Genomic DNA, 16837 nt, shown 5'->3' with positions numbered 1-16837 from the left:
TAATAAAAGCAGTATACCCTAATGACCTCTTATAACAATTCTGTTTACTATCTGATTCTTTCTGATCATTTAGATTCATTAATTTGGCTGGAGTTTTTTTTTTTTTTTATCCAAAGCAACCTAAAAATTAGGAAATATTAAAGCCATTTATTGAAAACGACAATAACAAATTCAATGTACTGCAATGTACATAACATCCCAACCTTAGAACTTTATAAGTTCATATAAGAGTAGTTTAGAAGTGTATAAAATGTTGTGAATTAACGGTTTGTAGACCGTTTGTGTTTTCTGAGATGTCCTGAAGGTTGTGTTAAGACTAGACCAGAATACTGATGTAGCTTATTTTTTTTGTTATAACTTTCTCTACATTTTTAGATAATCATGCTCAGAGATCTTCATAACTGCAGTCTAATCTGCTGTCACTAATATAGTTTTATCAAGCAATAGAACACTGAATACACAAGATATTTTGCAGGGGGTTCCCGGGACAGTCACTTTGGAGAGCATTGGGGATGCTTGGGGTTAGAGGGGCAACCTGGTGAACAATATTTCAAAGCAGGCAGAGACAGCATCCTAAACCATCCTTAACCATCCAGCCTGTGGTTAAAGAGGAGCGAGCGGTGGCTAAACCAGGCTGGCAGAGGAGACGGGGGTGAGAGCGGAGCGGTGAAGTCCTGAATGGCAGAGGGAGCAGTTCCAGGATCTGCTGTCAAGCCCCATTGAGGTGTTGTGGGTTAGTTGACGAAACACCGGTGAGGTGGGGTGCCCACTTGAAAACCCAGTGAAGTCAAAAAGTCTGAATCATGCAGCTCTGCCCTCAGTTGAAGACGTCTGAGGGGAGCGACTTCAATGCTAGCCACCCACATTATAGGACCCTCTTGAAAATGAGATGTTGCATCTCAAGAGGCTATCCTTGAATAAATAAACAAATAAATAAGGAGCAGGACATAACTCCTGCCAAGTGTGGTGGCTGTGATATACCCTATCATTTAAAGACATTGCCAGACCTCAAGAAAATTGTAAATAATACATGAAATGCTAAAACAACAGAAGTGTTTTCTGTTGTAAAAGTGTAATCATTTTGTTTATGTGCTTAGATTTGACAACATAAGGCAGAAATAGAAGGAATGATTTTAAAAGGTCCCAAAAAAGTTTTTTACCACTGAATCTTATCCTTGTGGTTTAACTTTAAAGGCGGAATAAAGAATGCAAAACTGAATCGAATTAATGAAGACCAGCGGTGACCGTGGAATGTATATTAAAAAATTTATAAATTTATAAAATAAAATATAAAACTACATGAAAATAAAAAAATTAGGGATTACCGGTACTTAGGGAATCGGTTACTACTAATAAGTAAATATCAATATAATTTAATTTAAAGTGTCATTTGTTGTGAAATTTTGGTCGACATAAAGCGTACTTCTTTGTGTATATAAAAAAATAAAAGTTTATTACTCCCGTATTCTCGTTAGTATAGATTAATAAAATATATTTAAGGGTTAGTCCATAAATGCCGTTAACATTAAAACAAAATTCCAATATCCGATTAAACTTACAAAATAAATCAAATAAACGCCACAACATATGGTATATTTAAATAAAGCTGCATTGCATGGTTACATTTTGTAACTTTGATCTATCATCTTACTAATTTGTAATGTCATGGGTTTATAAAACGTTAATTGACTAATATAAGTATAGTATATTTCTGTCGGTCTTAAATACATGTCAGCGTACAAAAAAAATATTTTAATAATTTTGTTCTTAAATGGTAAGAAATTATTAAATAAATAAATAAACGGTCTGCACACTTAGATCCTTAAAGCAAATTTAATCACCAAGCTTTCGGTCAAACGACCATCCTCAGGGCATACAGGGCAGAAATTATGAAATAAAAAATATCTTAAATAGTTTTTACGATGCAGATATTTCAGACATCTACCACTAGAGGAGAGACGCTCCAGCTACGCGGTGGAATCTGATTGGCTGGGAGGATTCCATCACTTCCTCGATGTACCGGAAATGGGTCACTGGGAATAGAAGTGACGGCTAGCTTTACCGCCGCACGAGAGGGAGAATGGATGCGTTAAATAAACTTAAACAATTTGACGCTTATCCGAAAACTCTAGAGGACTTCAGGATCAAAACATGTGGAGGAGCCACGGGTGAGTGATCTAGACCCACCGTTAACTGTAGAGGTGCTGAGCGCCATTCATACACACAGACTCATGGGGAGAAACAGTACCGAACAGGCTAATTAACATAACGCCTTAAAATATGTACATCTAATTACATATTTAAATGAACATAGCTTGATTGGAAGATGTAACTGGGTCCTGGGGGCTCATAAATCCAAGTCTCAAGTGTCATGCTTATTGTGACTGTGATTTAAATGCGATGTAAAAGACTTGTTTCCTAATTCCAATGTTCTTTGTTCACTTTATAGTGACCATCATCAGTGGACTTATCATGTTGATTCTGTTCTTCTCTGAGCTGCAGTATTATCTAACTAAGGAGGTGGGTGAATGACTTCATATAAACTTGTGCATAATATGTCTAACTCGATCATGTGATATCTGTCAGTCTATAGTGGCTGTGTATCATTTATTAATTTATTCTTCATAGTGCACTGTTCATAAAGTTTTGATGAAACATCTTTGGGTTCTGGGTTTGATGTCGTCTCTTTTAGGTCTATCCTGAACTATTTGTAGACACTTCCAGAGGAGACAAACTAAGGATCAACATTGATGTTATATTTCCACATATGCCTTGTGCCTGTAAGCAAAACATTTTGTTCTGTACTTTGTTTGGGTGGTCAGTCTTTGTAGATGAAAGTTATGTCCTGTTGTTCATGTTCATGTGCTGTAAAACCATATAAGCGAGTAAAATAACATTTTGAATCGGGCTCGGTTAAGAAGTTATACTATAAGTTATAATGATAGAAGGCCCTATACTGTAAAATGTGTTGACAAACCTGAAATGATCATAGCATATGTGGATTGCAGCCTGTCAAGAACATATTTCACCCCAAACACAGCTGACACTTACCCAATCAATGTCGGTGTCATATTTACTCCCGCTGTTTTACTTATTATTGTTATTATGTACTATTACTGTTATTATGTACTAGTTGTTTTCTCTGTGTGCAGGTGTTATTGAGATGTTTGTTATCTTGTTTTCATAGATCTGAGCATTGATGCCATGGACGTAGCAGGGGAGCAACAGCTGGACGTGGAGCATAACTTGTTTAAACAGAGACTCGACAAAGATGGCCAGCCAGTCACAAATGAGGCTGAAAAACACGGTCAGTCAGCATCATCATATCAAGTGCTTGAGCAAACTGATGTTCTTATATTCTGCTGAAAAATGTACAGTGTATCGCTCTTGAATGCGGCTCATGAAGTGATTTCACATGAACTATAATTGCATGAATGCAATTTTCAAGCTAACTTTAACCCCATGTTCACACACACTTAAAATATTTAAATAATTAGTTAGTTCAGCCATTAGTGAAAGGGAAAACAAGGGATATTGTTGCGGTGCTTGTCTTGTTTTGTGCCGTTTGTGAACTTTAAAACATTTCAAATCTTCGAAAAACAAGAATTATATTAATGCAGTTGTCAATCTGACTTTAATCCTCTGTTTAAACATACTTCAAATATTTAAACACAAGTAATAAAGTAATAGTTCACCCATAAGTATTGAGAAAAAGGAGAAATGTTATTATACTTGAATAGTGCGTTTGTTCTCTTTGCGCACTTTAAAATATAACAATTCTTCAAAAACAAATTGTGTTATAAATGCAAATTCTAAATAATAAAAGAGGGACATTTTATTACAAACACGGTTTTACAATAACGATGACAGATTGTAGAATATACGTCTTGATTTGACTGTTGTTTTCTGTGCAGATTTAGGCAGAGAGGAGGAAGGTGTGTTTGACCCGAGTACGCTGGATCCTGAGCGCTGTGAGAGCTGTTATGGAGCTGAGACTGAAGATTTAAAGTGAGTTTCACCACCACCACAAACTGAGCAGCTGTGTTTTATGAAAAATTTGACATTTGCTTAAAGAACAGGTCTTTCTACTGGTGTAAAACCGGTTCTGAAAAATGTTGTTACAATCCCTGTTGTTAACTGACACTTACATAGTCAAGATCACAGCTCAAGTTCATAATCACCTGGCTGTATGAAAGAGGAAGAGGAAGAGATTGATGAGAAGTGTACAAATCCTCCAGGGCATCTGTCTTCACACTCGAGTTAATTTCGCTTTCGCAAATCACATTTACCGTACATACAAATAACATTTGTAGTGTAAACTCTGTTTCCTGCAAAAGACTTTCACTGGAAATGCATTTGAGACATGTTAATGCAAAGTGTATATGGCAATCTGTGATATTGTAGTATTAAAGGGCACCTATTATGACATTTAAAATGTTCCTAATGTTGTTTAGTGAGTCCCCAACAACAGTTTTACGTGCATGCAATGTCAAAAAACACTTTTGTTTTCGTATAATATGCATTTATTTTTACCTGATTTGCTCACCGACTCCCAAATGATTCGTTCAACGACTCATTTTTCCAAACCCCTCCTCTGCGCGACGCTAATCTGCGATTGGTCAGATGACCCTTTACAGAGATAATACTTATTGTTTAACACGGAGTACAATGATGCTTTTATCAATTAAATCGTGTTATAATAATGATTATAGTCCACTGCTTTGTAGTTTGTAGTAAAAAAATAAAAATAAGATAAAGAATTTAATGTTAGGCTATGTTAGCGAGCATAGCCCAGAGTTCATATTGTAAAAGCACAATCAGTCTTTGTTTGCGTTAGCCCGATGCATAAACATAACGTTTTTACAAAAAAAAAAAATGCAGTTACGTTACTACGAGGTATTACTCTATTCTTTAAGACAACTCCGAAAACAACGACAAACACTTCACATATCTCAGTACAAGTGTCATTGAAGACCTAGAAGCTAAACGGTGCTTACACAACAAACAAAATAATTATTAAGCATGCTACATAAAAGCAACAATTATTAATAACACTTACAGGTTGTGATACGGAGGAGGAAGCTGATGCAAATACACTTGGAACTGAACCTTCCTTCAATATCAGCCGGCTCAATCAGAATCCATCCTGAGCTCGATGCATTTAAATTGGTAGACACACACGCTTAGAACAAACAGAATTTCAACCGCCGGTGTGGATTCTAATGTAGTTAACGTTATTCAATTATGGAAAAACTGTGGATCTGAGACTGATGTTAATACCAGGTGTATCGGCCAAAGTTTGTGATTGTGATTGTTCTTCAGGTGTTGCAACACCTGTGATGATGTGCGGGAGGCGTACCGGCGGCGCGGCTGGGCGTTTAAGACCCCTGACACCATTGAGCAGTGTAAGAGAGAGGGCTTCAGCCAGAAGATGCAGGAGCAGAAGAATGAGGGATGTCAAGTCTATGGCTTTCTGGAGGTCAATAAGGTAACATGCAGCCCATGATCTGATTTCTGAATCTATTTCTGCGTCCAAAATCAAACACTTCCATTATATATAGTATGCGAACAGAGTAGTATGTCCAAATATATAGTAGGCGAAAAGTACCTGGATGACCTACTACTTCCGCCGAGATTCTGAAGTGTGCGTTCGATGTACACTTTACTATCCCATGAGGCCACGGGGGAGTTTGTGAATGGTGGTGGAACAATGCACACGACAGTGACAACATGGCGGATGTAGACGTCCAAATTTAATTCATTCTACTCATTCATTCATAGTACAGCGTACTTTTTTAACGGTCATGAAGTAAGTTTCAAAACAAATGTAGTACAGTATGGGATGAAAGTGAATGTTTTAGGTTCAACTACATGCTTATATATTTTTGAAAAATCACAACATTTCCTTTATATTTCCTCAGGTGGCAGGAAATTTCCATTTTGCCCCTGGAAAGAGCTTCCAGCAGTCTCATGTACATGGTAAAGACTCGTGTTTAGTTATCAAGTATGAATCAAACACACTTTTAGGTCTGATGCAGAGGCATGTTTAGTAGTTGTTTAAAGTCTGGATGTGTTCTGTTAAAAATTTAGATTATTATTTTGATCAAATTGAAACGTATTTTGAATAAAGCCTATGAGCCGGTACGCATCAGATCTTAAAGTCTTGTCTGCATGTAGCCAGATGCTTCATGTGGCTTCTCATTTCTTACTGTGTAAAGGAGTGTATGGTGAGCCATTCGGTGCCGCTAAGATCTGCATTTGTATTTATTTAGACAAATACACAATGCATGTCTTTTCATTTGCTCTTTCTGCCTGCTTTCTCAAAACTGTTCATCAGTCCGTCTGTGCACCTGAGCATCTGCAGTTTAAATCACCTCAAAGTCTGGTTTATATTGGCCAGTTGCCAAGTTTCTGGGCTGATGAACAGTTTCTTGTCCCGTCAGTGTGTGTGCAAGTGTGCTTTTAAGATGGTATTAATTCCTCTATGCATTCATTACCTTGTGGTGTTGACTGTAAATCAAAGCGGTTTTATTAATGAAATGATTTTTGGGAAGTCTGGGTTCTTAACTTGGGGGACAACAAGGTTTCTACGCTTTCCCACCAAAGCTCACAATCTTTCTCAGTAACAAGGTACAGAACTAACACCGGTTACGCTTGGTCATGCAAAGGCTATTCTTCCAGTAGCTTAAGCGCATATCCAATACTTCATTAATAGACCCCGGATTCAAGTCCCAAACATTATTTCAATCTCCCTACTTCAGGAAAAAAAGAGAGAGAGAGAGAGATGAGTCTCACAATTTGGCCATTGCATTTTTACTCTAGTATTGGAATGAGCTTAAAGGGCCAGTGGTTGTCACAAATTCCTCTTGAAAACTTTGCTTTCCAAAACCGAAGCCATTTAGTGACTATTTTCTTTTCTTTCTGCAGTGCATGCTGTGGAAAGTAAGTTGATCTTTTATATTTTAATAAATCTTTATTTCAAGGCAAGTTAGAATTTACCTTGTTACTACATCAGTAACTCTGCTTTTCTCTGCACATTATTTAAGATTTAGTCTTTAACAAATAGTCAGTTTGTGATTTGACATTGCAAGGGCTTCTATAACATCAATTAATTTGTCACGATTCTCATCAGCAAGCGCATCTGTGAGCACTTAATGTACTACGCTCTGCCTTTGTTTAAAAAAAGTGCCTATTTCTAGGCTAACCAAGTTTACTCAATGGAGGTGCATTTACAAATTGTGGGTCTTTCGAAACATTTATTCATGTTGTCAATTGATTCCTTTATTTTCAGTTCATGATCTACAGAGCTTTGGACTAGACAATGTGAGTTGCTTCTTCTTTTCAACAAGACTGATCTGCTATTGCCCATATTAGACCTAACAGAATTTGTTTGGTATGACCATAGATCAACATGACACATTTCATCAAGCATCTTTCATTCGGCAAGGACTATCCTGGAATCGTCAACCCTTTAGATGAGACTAATGTAGCAGCACCTCAAGGTAAGTGTGTGCGGTTTCTTATTTTCACGCCTAAACTAAATATATGTGTTCCAAAGAACGTAGTGTTGTCCAGAATTAAAGAGCCTTTATTTATCTTCTCTGTGGTCATTTCATTGTCAGCCCTCTATAAACAGCAGAAAGGTCACTGCTAAAGGTCAATCCCATGTAGCTTATTCTACTGGACACAAATGAAAAGGAGGGCTGTCTTCAAAGTGTCAAAATCTAGTCACCATCAACAATTCAATCTTTGATTGAGCCCAAGATTTACAGAAAAATCTGTTTTCTTCAATCAAGTCTTTATTGACAGCTGTGTCCTTGAATGTGGGTATGACAACAAATAAATGAATCTACAAAAGTCCTATCAGTTGAGAAGTGGCATTAGTGTGATCTCAGCAGCGGATGCCCATCCCAATCGCCATGAAGGTTCCGAACGTGCCGCCGCTTTGCATCATCGTCTTCCCAACTCCGCCCATCAACTCTCGACCCCTCATGCCGATCCTGAAAAGAACAAAACACTCTATTAAAACAATTGAACAGCTTTTCGGCCAAAATACCAGTTAATCAATATGTTGTATTATAAATAACCCAAAATATGACAGTCTTCATACCTGAGACAGGAGAAAGTTCCGAACATGGCGCCTGCAGCCATGCCCACGGCAAACCCCATCATGAAGCCCATCTTGACTCTGTCCAAGCAACTGGGCTGCGTCTGTCCATACGGTCCTACCGACACCGGCATCTGGAAGAAGGATGATGCAGGCTTATTTTTTTGGCAAAAAATTAATGCAACGCGTTTTATTTATATTTATATATATATATATATATATATATATATATATAATTTAAAATATTTCATCTTTATTTTTTGGCGCGTTCTGAGTTAAACATATAATGACCTCTATAATGCCATAAAATGCTGCTCGTATTCAAGGTAGTAGCTCACTGTTTTTTTACTGATAAACTAGACACCTGCGTTTTATATAAGGAAATGTAATTATATGAGCAACTGAACTGGTCTTATGTATGAGGTCTAAATGGCTTAACATGAAGGTTGAAGTAAAACTAAAATCTATAAAAGCTAATTTATTACACGTGAGTCGTCTATTTCGTTTAATGTCACCAAGGTCTCTAGCCTTGAACAAACTCCACATCTCACTGTTATGTAACGTTATGTATCAATACATGATCGGTAAATGGATTTTAAAGAAATCTGCTTACCTTGGTCAAATCGCTATGTGAGTGCCTCTATTAGTTAGTTTTCTGATAGATTTGTTAAGTGCTTGTTATAAGACTGCTTCACACGGACGCCATTACTTGACAGGAAGTGGTTGGTGTTTAAAGTACAAGCGGAGGAGAATACGAGGCTCTAAAGTGCAGCAGCGCCCTCTAGCGGTGTGTTCCGAGCAGGAGTCTCACCCTAACGGTGAAGCATGGAACTGCAGGCAGCTTGTTCTTGTAAATGTGTAAAACAACACGTCAAACAATCACGTTTATTCACTTTATAATCTTTAATACAAAAGCCATTTTTAGATTTGTTGCTCTTCATAATGGAAGGATTAGGTCGAAAATGGAAATAGTTCAGCTGACACAAAACGTTGGGATATTGTATGTTATATTAATCTATGCACTCTTTTGCTCTACAGCCTCAATGATGTACCAGTATTTCGTGAAAATTGTGCCAACGATATACGTTAAAGGAGATGGAGAGGTAAGGGAGCTGAGCTATTTGGGAAATAAAAAGATGTATAAAACTGTGGCTACTTAGTATTAGTACCACTGGCAAAACATTTTTTAATTCATTAAGGTTTTACAATACTAGCAATAACTGAGGTAGTAACAATGATATATTGCTGGTTTTCATGGTAATATTTTATGTTAATTAAGATGGTGTTTTAAAAAAAAAAACATTGTTTTTCCTTTTTTAGGTTGTTAAAACAAACCAGTTTTCAGTAACAAGACATGAGAAAGTAGCGAATGGGCTGATTGGAGATCAGGGTTTACCTGGTGTGTTTGTGCTTTATGAGCTGTCTCCAATGATGGTGAAATTCACAGAGAGGCAGAGGTACGTCTCGTTATTGTTGTTCATTCTCATTGCATTACAGTGAATGCATAGGCCTACTTTGTTTGAAAGAAACGGTGTAAAGCAGTGTGTTGCATGATTCAATATAGTGATTTTTAGTGTTTAATATATTTTTGTTTTGGGCTTTCATCTGCAGGTCTTTCACCCATTTCCTAACAGGAGTTTGTGCTATTATAGGAGGTGTTTTCACAGGTGAGAGTCCAGTTTTCACAGAAATTCACTATATGGGCAGACTGCATAAACCTACTTTTACTGCTTGTTTTTACTGTGGCGGTAACATTTATATGCTGAGTGCACATCTTGTACATGAGAAGTGTGTAAAATCCAGCCAAACCATTTCCAGTTTAAATGCTTGAAGATTAGCTTTTGCCTTTTTAATTGTTCAGTTGGACCATATAATGAAGGAACAATAGTCCAGCATGCATGTAAACACATTTAAAACTCTTTCCAAAGCGTCATGCATCAAGTTGTTTGAGAGAAAACTACAGTGTGGCGACTTCGAAAAAGCTATAATAGCTACATGTATACATATATATGTACATGTTTATTAAAATCTACACTTTTGTGGGAAAAAAAACAATTCTGTTAAAAATTGCGATTTTTTTTTTTAAATTAATTTATTTTATTTTTATTTTTTAAATGTATGCATTATTATTATTAACTAAATAAACAATAAGAAATATTGCTTTTGTAATACTTCACTGTAAAAATTTTGTATTTAAAAAATAAAAACAGTATAACTGTAAAATTGTAAATATAATTGCCCTAAGATATATAATATATTTATTAGCATTTTTTGTTACTCTAAAACACACACACATATATATATATATATATATATATATATATATATATATATATATATATATATATATATATAGACAAAAAAGTATATATATATATATATATATATATATTTAATTTGATAATCACTCTAAGCTGAATCGTGATTTTAGGTTTAATTTCGATTTATTGTGCACTATTTATAATATAATTTATGAGCACTTTTTGTACAACTTTACTGTGGACTGTTAATACAATATGCAGACAGGGATGTAGATGGGCTCTTTAACCTGGTCTGTTCCTCTCCTGTTCCTTCAGTTGCTGGACTCATCGATTCTTTGATATACCACTCAGCAAAAGCCATACAGAAGAAGATCGAGCTGGGTAAAGCATCCTAGCAGCGCAGGGACTGTGTCTGGAAACCTCTGTTTTAAAGGGAAGACGCCACAATGAAAGCCTACAGACTGTTTGTTGTTGTGGCCACAGAGCAGTATCCATCGACACGGGCCCCTCGCAAACAACCACAGGGACCTGTGACTAAGACACTGGCCGACTGAATTTTGGAGGATCACGTGGACTCGTTCGCGTCAGCCGTACGCCGATGCATCAGTGGTTTACTTCTGCAAATCAAAGCTTTCTTTCTGAGATTTTTGGCCTTTGAATTATTTGGTCTTTATGAATCGCTCCTTGGTTGATTTAAAAAATTGTAGTGTTACCTGATCAAGAAACCAGTGTTTTCCTGCCCGTCATACACTGTCAGAGTTTGGCAGACTAAACCAGCAGTTTTAACAGTAGTTTGAATGAGTTTCGGTCCCTACAGAAGAGTCAGAAGCGGCAGCCTTTGTCAAACTGGAAAAGACACAAGCGATCTCAACAGGAACCCTGTTCTGTCATCAAGCACACAAACTACTTACAGAAACAGAGACTGCAGTCTGTACAGATGTCTGATGTTTTTTGTAACTGCACCTTTAACTCTAAATTCAGGGGCTGGGGTGTGTGCGCGTGTGTGCGTGTGTGTGTGTGTGTGTGCGCGTGTGTGTGTGTGCAGATGGGTGTTTGGTATGAGAGAGTTTTCGTCATGTGTCGTTGCTGGTTTATTTTTTGTGTGGGGAAAATGTATTTATATTTTGATTGTTCAAAGCGGTTTTTAAAAATGAGAAATAAATGTAACACTGACCTTCAGTGACTTTTCTTGTGAATGAGCAACCGGTGGAATTGGATTCCTAAATTCGTCTCACGACACTTTCACTGTCACTAAATTGGGAAGATGGAGGTAATTAGGTAAAGTAATAAGGTCATGTGGCAACATGTAACATACTGTTGTTTTAATATGTTTGAATTTTTTTTTCGTTCGCATAATGTGCTTTAAACAAAATACACCTAATTTAGTGTGTACAGCAAAAAAAATGTACACTGTAAAAAATTATATGATCAAAAAGGTTTGACATGTTTTTACATTGCTTTAACATACGCAATTTTCAACTTTTTTGTTATACAAGATTCAGCTAATTAAGTCAGTTTAATGCCATTTAAGTTGAACAAGTTTAAACATCCAAGTTGGTTGTATTTAAAGGCAGCAACTTTTTTTTTTACAGTGCAGTAAGTATAGTACACTATTATCATTCTCTGAGCACAGCCCGAGTTTTGCAATTTCCTGAGGATGAACTTGTTCTCAATTAAAGGTCATTCTCTGTAAGCAGACAGTCTTTTGCTGTGTATTAATTATTTCATGTGACTGATCCACTGACCTTCTTTTCCTAAACCTTCTCCTCAGTCAGAACAAAGACCTGTGTGTTTGACTCTTTCCTGCGTCTGAGAACAGGTCAAGTTGGCCACCAGGTGGCGCTCTTGTATTCTTACTGCACAAGAAGAAAAGTCTCCATTTTTCTCCCTTCTTTTTTTATATAAAATGGGGAACACGTTTATAACGAGCTTAACACACTGCCATGAGTAATTTCCGGGAAGTGTGTCACAACTGCCTTTGTGCTGAAACATAACTACGAGAAACCAATTTTAGCTCATTTAATTGGTGTGGTGGTGTTATACGAGACGTCCAGACCAAATCTTTAGATACTTTTGTCTAATTCACTCCATATGGAAATGTTTCTTGACTCAGTGACTGAACTCTAGTCATACTAGTCTACTACTTACTGGATAGTATTTATTCATAATGGTATGTGTGTGAAGCAGTAGCCTATGCTGCTAGCGCTAGTATGCTACATTATCACATGACCTCATCTCTTTACATATTTATTTTAGCGAGTGGCATCCAGTTGTCTCAGAAATAAAAAGTTATTTTGCCTTTTTAATGAGTCAAGATGTTGAAAACCCCAGCTGATATGACTTTCAGCTCATTCATCTTGCAGGAAATTGAAGCTCAATTTGAGGGCATTGCATTGTGGGATTCTAGTGTAAATTTTGGCATCCCAATTTTAGCTTCTCTTACTAAACGGGTTATTTTATTGGACAGAAAAGTGTTTTTTTGCCCGAAAATAGATTAAAATAGTTAGATACTGCTATTTTTTTCCATTTTGAGTGAATTACATTGCCAAATTATTTGTGTATATTGTAACATATCCCACAATGCAATGCTGTGGACTTATTCTCCTATTTATTAATGGCAAAATGACTCATCTGGGTATTCAATGCATACAGAAAACTATGGAAAGTATATCCCTGGCCTACTATAAATTGCAGAAATATAATCTAGTATGTTAGTATGCAACCGTTATTTCCGTTCCATCAGTTTGATTGTTCAGAACAACAGAACTCTTGCTTGTGTGTGTGATATAGCTCAACTGCATTGTTGCCAGTCTATGTGTGGCAGCTTTTCCCCACATATTAAGAAATAAGGAACATCTGAAAACTTTGTGCAACTTGGGAAAATCTTGACAGTTTGCAAAACCAAACCACAAAAAAAAAAACTAAACTAAAACTAATATTAGATATTGTGTGCAACGCTGTGAGTCACTGTCTGATATTGGAGGTCGGGACTGTTGTGAAACATGGAAGACAGGGAGGAAAGAAAGGAAAAAGAGGAACAGAAGGATAGAAATAATAAAAGGAACCTGTTGAGGATTTAGGTTTTCTGTTTGAGGATTTTCTGAAACAAATCCAAAATCTATTGTCATTAAAATGATTTGACCCCTTTACAGAGGAAGAAGATGTGCAATTGATTTCTGATGCTTTACACACCTTCTTACCGTGAACCATTTAGGTTCTTAAATTAAAAAAGTTCTTCCATCATCCATAAATTCTTCAGATTTTTTGTATTATTTTTTTGCATTGTGAGACAGCTCTCCCATGACAGACTGTGAAACTCTTTTATATTTGCTTGTTGCCAGTTGCCTTGAAAAATTGATGCGTATGTTGAGCAGAAGCATTGGAAAAGCTACATGGGTCCTAATCCATGTAAATAATGAATGAATCTAACCGGCGGAGATAGTGTTAATTGCTGAATGTGCACTAAACGCTGTCTGCTGGTCACATGCCAATCCATGAAACAACCTCAGCATCCCTGTCGATGATGATGGAGCAGGAGCAAAATCAAACTGCATTCAGATACTTCTCGTCTCGCTGTAATCTGCAGCTAATCTCTCCCATATATATTTATTCAGCCATGCTTTGACATGCAGATCATTCGAGATGGAGACAAAGAGAGAAACTTCACAGCTTATGCAGACGCAGCTTATGCTAATGCCTGATGCTCAATGCATAGCTTATTGACCGCTCGTGTGACCCCCGGGGTGTTGAGGAAACTCTGGAGACATCTAGTCTTTGCATGGAGGACTAGGAGAGACAGTGGGCCTGGCTTTATCTGTGAAGTGTTTGGTTATGCGCATAGGACAGAAGTCACTGAGCAGTTACTCCTGACGAGTCTAAGCGTGCCTCGGCTGACGGGACAGCTGTTAGTACCGCTCAATCATGCACTGTCACGTCAAACATTTGTTTAAAATGCCCATCTGTCTTTTTTGAGCAATAGTGATTGCAGCCCAATTGACTGTTGAGTGTTTAGGTGGGGATCATGAACCCTACATTTAAAATGACAAAACAAATAAGAACAGAATAGAGTCTCTATGGCCCCCTTACTGTGAGGTCTGAATGTTACTTGTTTACATATGCAAATGATATTTGATCTGGTATGCACTAATTTGCACAATTTCCAAAAGACAAATCTGAACATTGGATTAAGCCAGGTTTAAAATTCTTTCATTTTGCTGACATATGAGAGTCAAAGGATTTTACAGGGGAGATTTTGGATACCCCTTTTTGATAGGCAATGGCCAGAACAATTGTATCATTTTTTTAGGAAATTATGGCCTGGTTTCACAGACAGGGCTTAGACTAAACCAGGATTAGACCTTATTTCAATTAGGGCATTTAAGTAACGTTTTATAATCGTACCTTAGAAAACACATTACTGATGTGCATCTTGAGACAAAACAATGGCACTGACTTATTTTAAGATATATCCGTGCAAGTTGCTTTCAGTTCAAACACCTCAAACATGCATTTTAATCTGGGACTAGCTTAAGCCTCGTCTGTGAAACTGGGGGAAAATGTTATATAAATCAGGCCGACAAAATATAAAAAACACTCCTCCCTTCACAATACAGGAGTAACGTATGGAAGTGCTTTCTGGGGGGAAAAAAATCACATTTTAAGAAAAAAGCCTTTATGTATATAAGTGAATTCGATAAACCTCCGGTTTCAGACAAGGCTTAAGCCTAGTCTCAGACTAAAATGTGTTTTTGAGCTGTTTTAACTGAAAGCAACTTGCACTGGCGTATCTTAAAATGTATCAGTGGCATTGTTTTGTCTGAAGATGCACACCCGTAATGCTTTTTTCTAAGGCACATTTATAAAAGCTACTAAAATGTCCTAATTGAACTAAGGTCTGATCCTGGCTTAATCTAAACACTGTCTATGAAACCAGGCCAAAGTGTATTAAAATAAATACTAAAATTTTCTTAGTTTGGAAGAAGATTTTCTGGAAGCAAAATCTCACCAGTGAATGAAAACAATGTTTTTTCCTGCAGTGTCTTGTCTTAATGACAGCAACAACTTGAAGAACATCTTGGGCTTTATTGGAAGCAAGAACATCTGAACAAAGAGTCACATGATCAATGTCAGATTTGCGTATTTGATCAGGGACCTAGAAATAGTGTAGAATATATTTATTATTCATAGTACGAAAATGATGTGACATAAAACGTGTGGCATATAGTTTGGGTATGATGCTAGCCACACTAAATTTAGTTCAATTTCCGAGGAGCACAATAATTCTGTGAATGTATGGATACCTGTGTCGGCCAGTTTTATATTCGTCTTGTCCATAGAACAAGTTATTTAAGGTATAGAGGTCAGGACACCAGTTCTAAGAGACCGGAATCATCCGTCAGCATTGTTGTGTGTGTCGTAATCTAGGGTAGAAGTGAAACCAGGTTATGTAAGTCACAGCGAGCTGAACATGAGAAGAGCATGTGAACACTGCTGGACATTATTAGGATGCAATCAAAATGCAGTTTATTCTATTTTACAGATGTATTGTGATTTTCATCACAATAATTTATGCAAACACTCAGTATGATGGCAAACGCCTCGAGTTCATTCTTGAAAATCAGTCTATCACCAATGTTATGCATTTGGTTCTCAAACAACCTGATTTAAATGGACTTTATATTAAATGATAAGTCACCACAAAATTGTAATTCTCTCATAATTTTCTCACATCCATGGAACACAAAATGAGACGTTTAGGAGCGTTAAACCTTACCATAAAAGCACTAGTGGCCCATATGACTTGTGAACTATCTTACACAACTTTTAAAGCCATATAATAGCTTTGTAATTATTAACTGAAAATCATCTGTGGTCACCATTCACTTTCATAATGTGAAAAAAAGCAGCTTGGACTGCAATAAATATCTCCTTCTGTATTCTACAAAATTCTGACAGAATGAAAATGGAGTGAACTGTTCCTTTAAATTTCTTTAAAGTCAGCATGAAACATGAAACATCCTTTAGTGGCGTGTATCCGAGTGAAACCGCTTCTCAAACGAGAAAAATAGTTGGGGCGGGACTGGATTTTTGTCCATTGTGAATTGATTGGGTCATTGGATGGTTGTGGTTTGCTATTGGTGGATCGGCGACAGCTTTTCCCGCCCTCGCGCCAGTAAACGCGTCCTTCATTTTGATTGAAAAAAATGATGTGCAGATAAATAATTTATAGATTCCATTAAAAAACAGATTTCATGTTGACTTTGTTAAATGAGCAGTCTTGTGATTTTAAGAATCTAAAATTTGGAACAACACCAAATTCGCCATATAAAGACAGCGGACAGTGAGACATTGTTTCTGAGAAGTTGAATGAATAGAGGTCAGTGAATGCCGGTGGCACGCGTGGCGTCGGATTGCGGGTCAGTTGTGGTCACCAACTGCTATTGGGCATCTGTGCCAACTCTCTGCCCTA

At 37.0% G+C, this 16837-nt stretch overlaps 2 protein-coding genes across 3 annotated transcripts; one reads left to right on the top strand and one right to left on the bottom strand.

Moving 5' to 3' along the window:
- The first annotated feature begins 1919 nt into the window (after nt 1–1919).
- On the top strand, nt 1920–12143 carry ergic3 (ERGIC and golgi 3). 2 transcript variants are annotated; one of them, XM_079629476.1, is made up of 14 exons: nt 2017–2168; nt 2450–2520; nt 2693–2780; nt 3188–3307; nt 3915–4008; nt 5323–5488; nt 5922–5979; nt 6928–6942; nt 7292–7323; nt 7406–7502; nt 9146–9210; nt 9428–9564; nt 9719–9774; nt 10684–12067. In XM_079629476.1, exons 1-14 carry the CDS (start codon nt 2081–2083, stop codon nt 10761–10763), a joined length of 1167 nt encoding a protein of 388 aa, XP_079485602.1. In that variant the 5' UTR covers nt 2017–2080; the 3' UTR covers nt 10764–12067. The 2 variants fall into 2 exon arrangements, with proteins under 2 accessions (XP_079485603.1, XP_079485602.1); XM_079629477.1 differs by lacking the exon at nt 6928–6942 and having other exon boundaries at nt 1920–2168; nt 10684–12143.
- Nucleotides 7596–8880, bottom strand: romo1 (reactive oxygen species modulator 1). Its single transcript, XM_079629478.1, has 3 exons — nt 8721–8880; nt 8111–8241; nt 7596–8000 (listed from the first exon to the last, which is right to left on the bottom strand). The coding sequence occupies exons 2-3, from the start codon at nt 8239–8241 to the stop codon at nt 7892–7894; spliced, it is 240 nt and encodes a 79-aa protein (XP_079485604.1). The 5' UTR covers nt 8721–8880; the 3' UTR covers nt 7596–7891.
- Nucleotides 12144–16837: the final 4694 nt, after the last annotated feature.

Source organism: Phoxinus phoxinus (genome assembly GCF_949152265.1).
Source record: "Phoxinus phoxinus genome assembly, chromosome: 11".
Taxonomy (NCBI): domain Eukaryota; kingdom Metazoa; phylum Chordata; class Actinopteri; order Cypriniformes; family Leuciscidae; genus Phoxinus; species Phoxinus phoxinus.
Note: the sequence above shows the minus strand (reverse complement) of the source record. Positions and strands in the feature narration are given on the sequence as shown.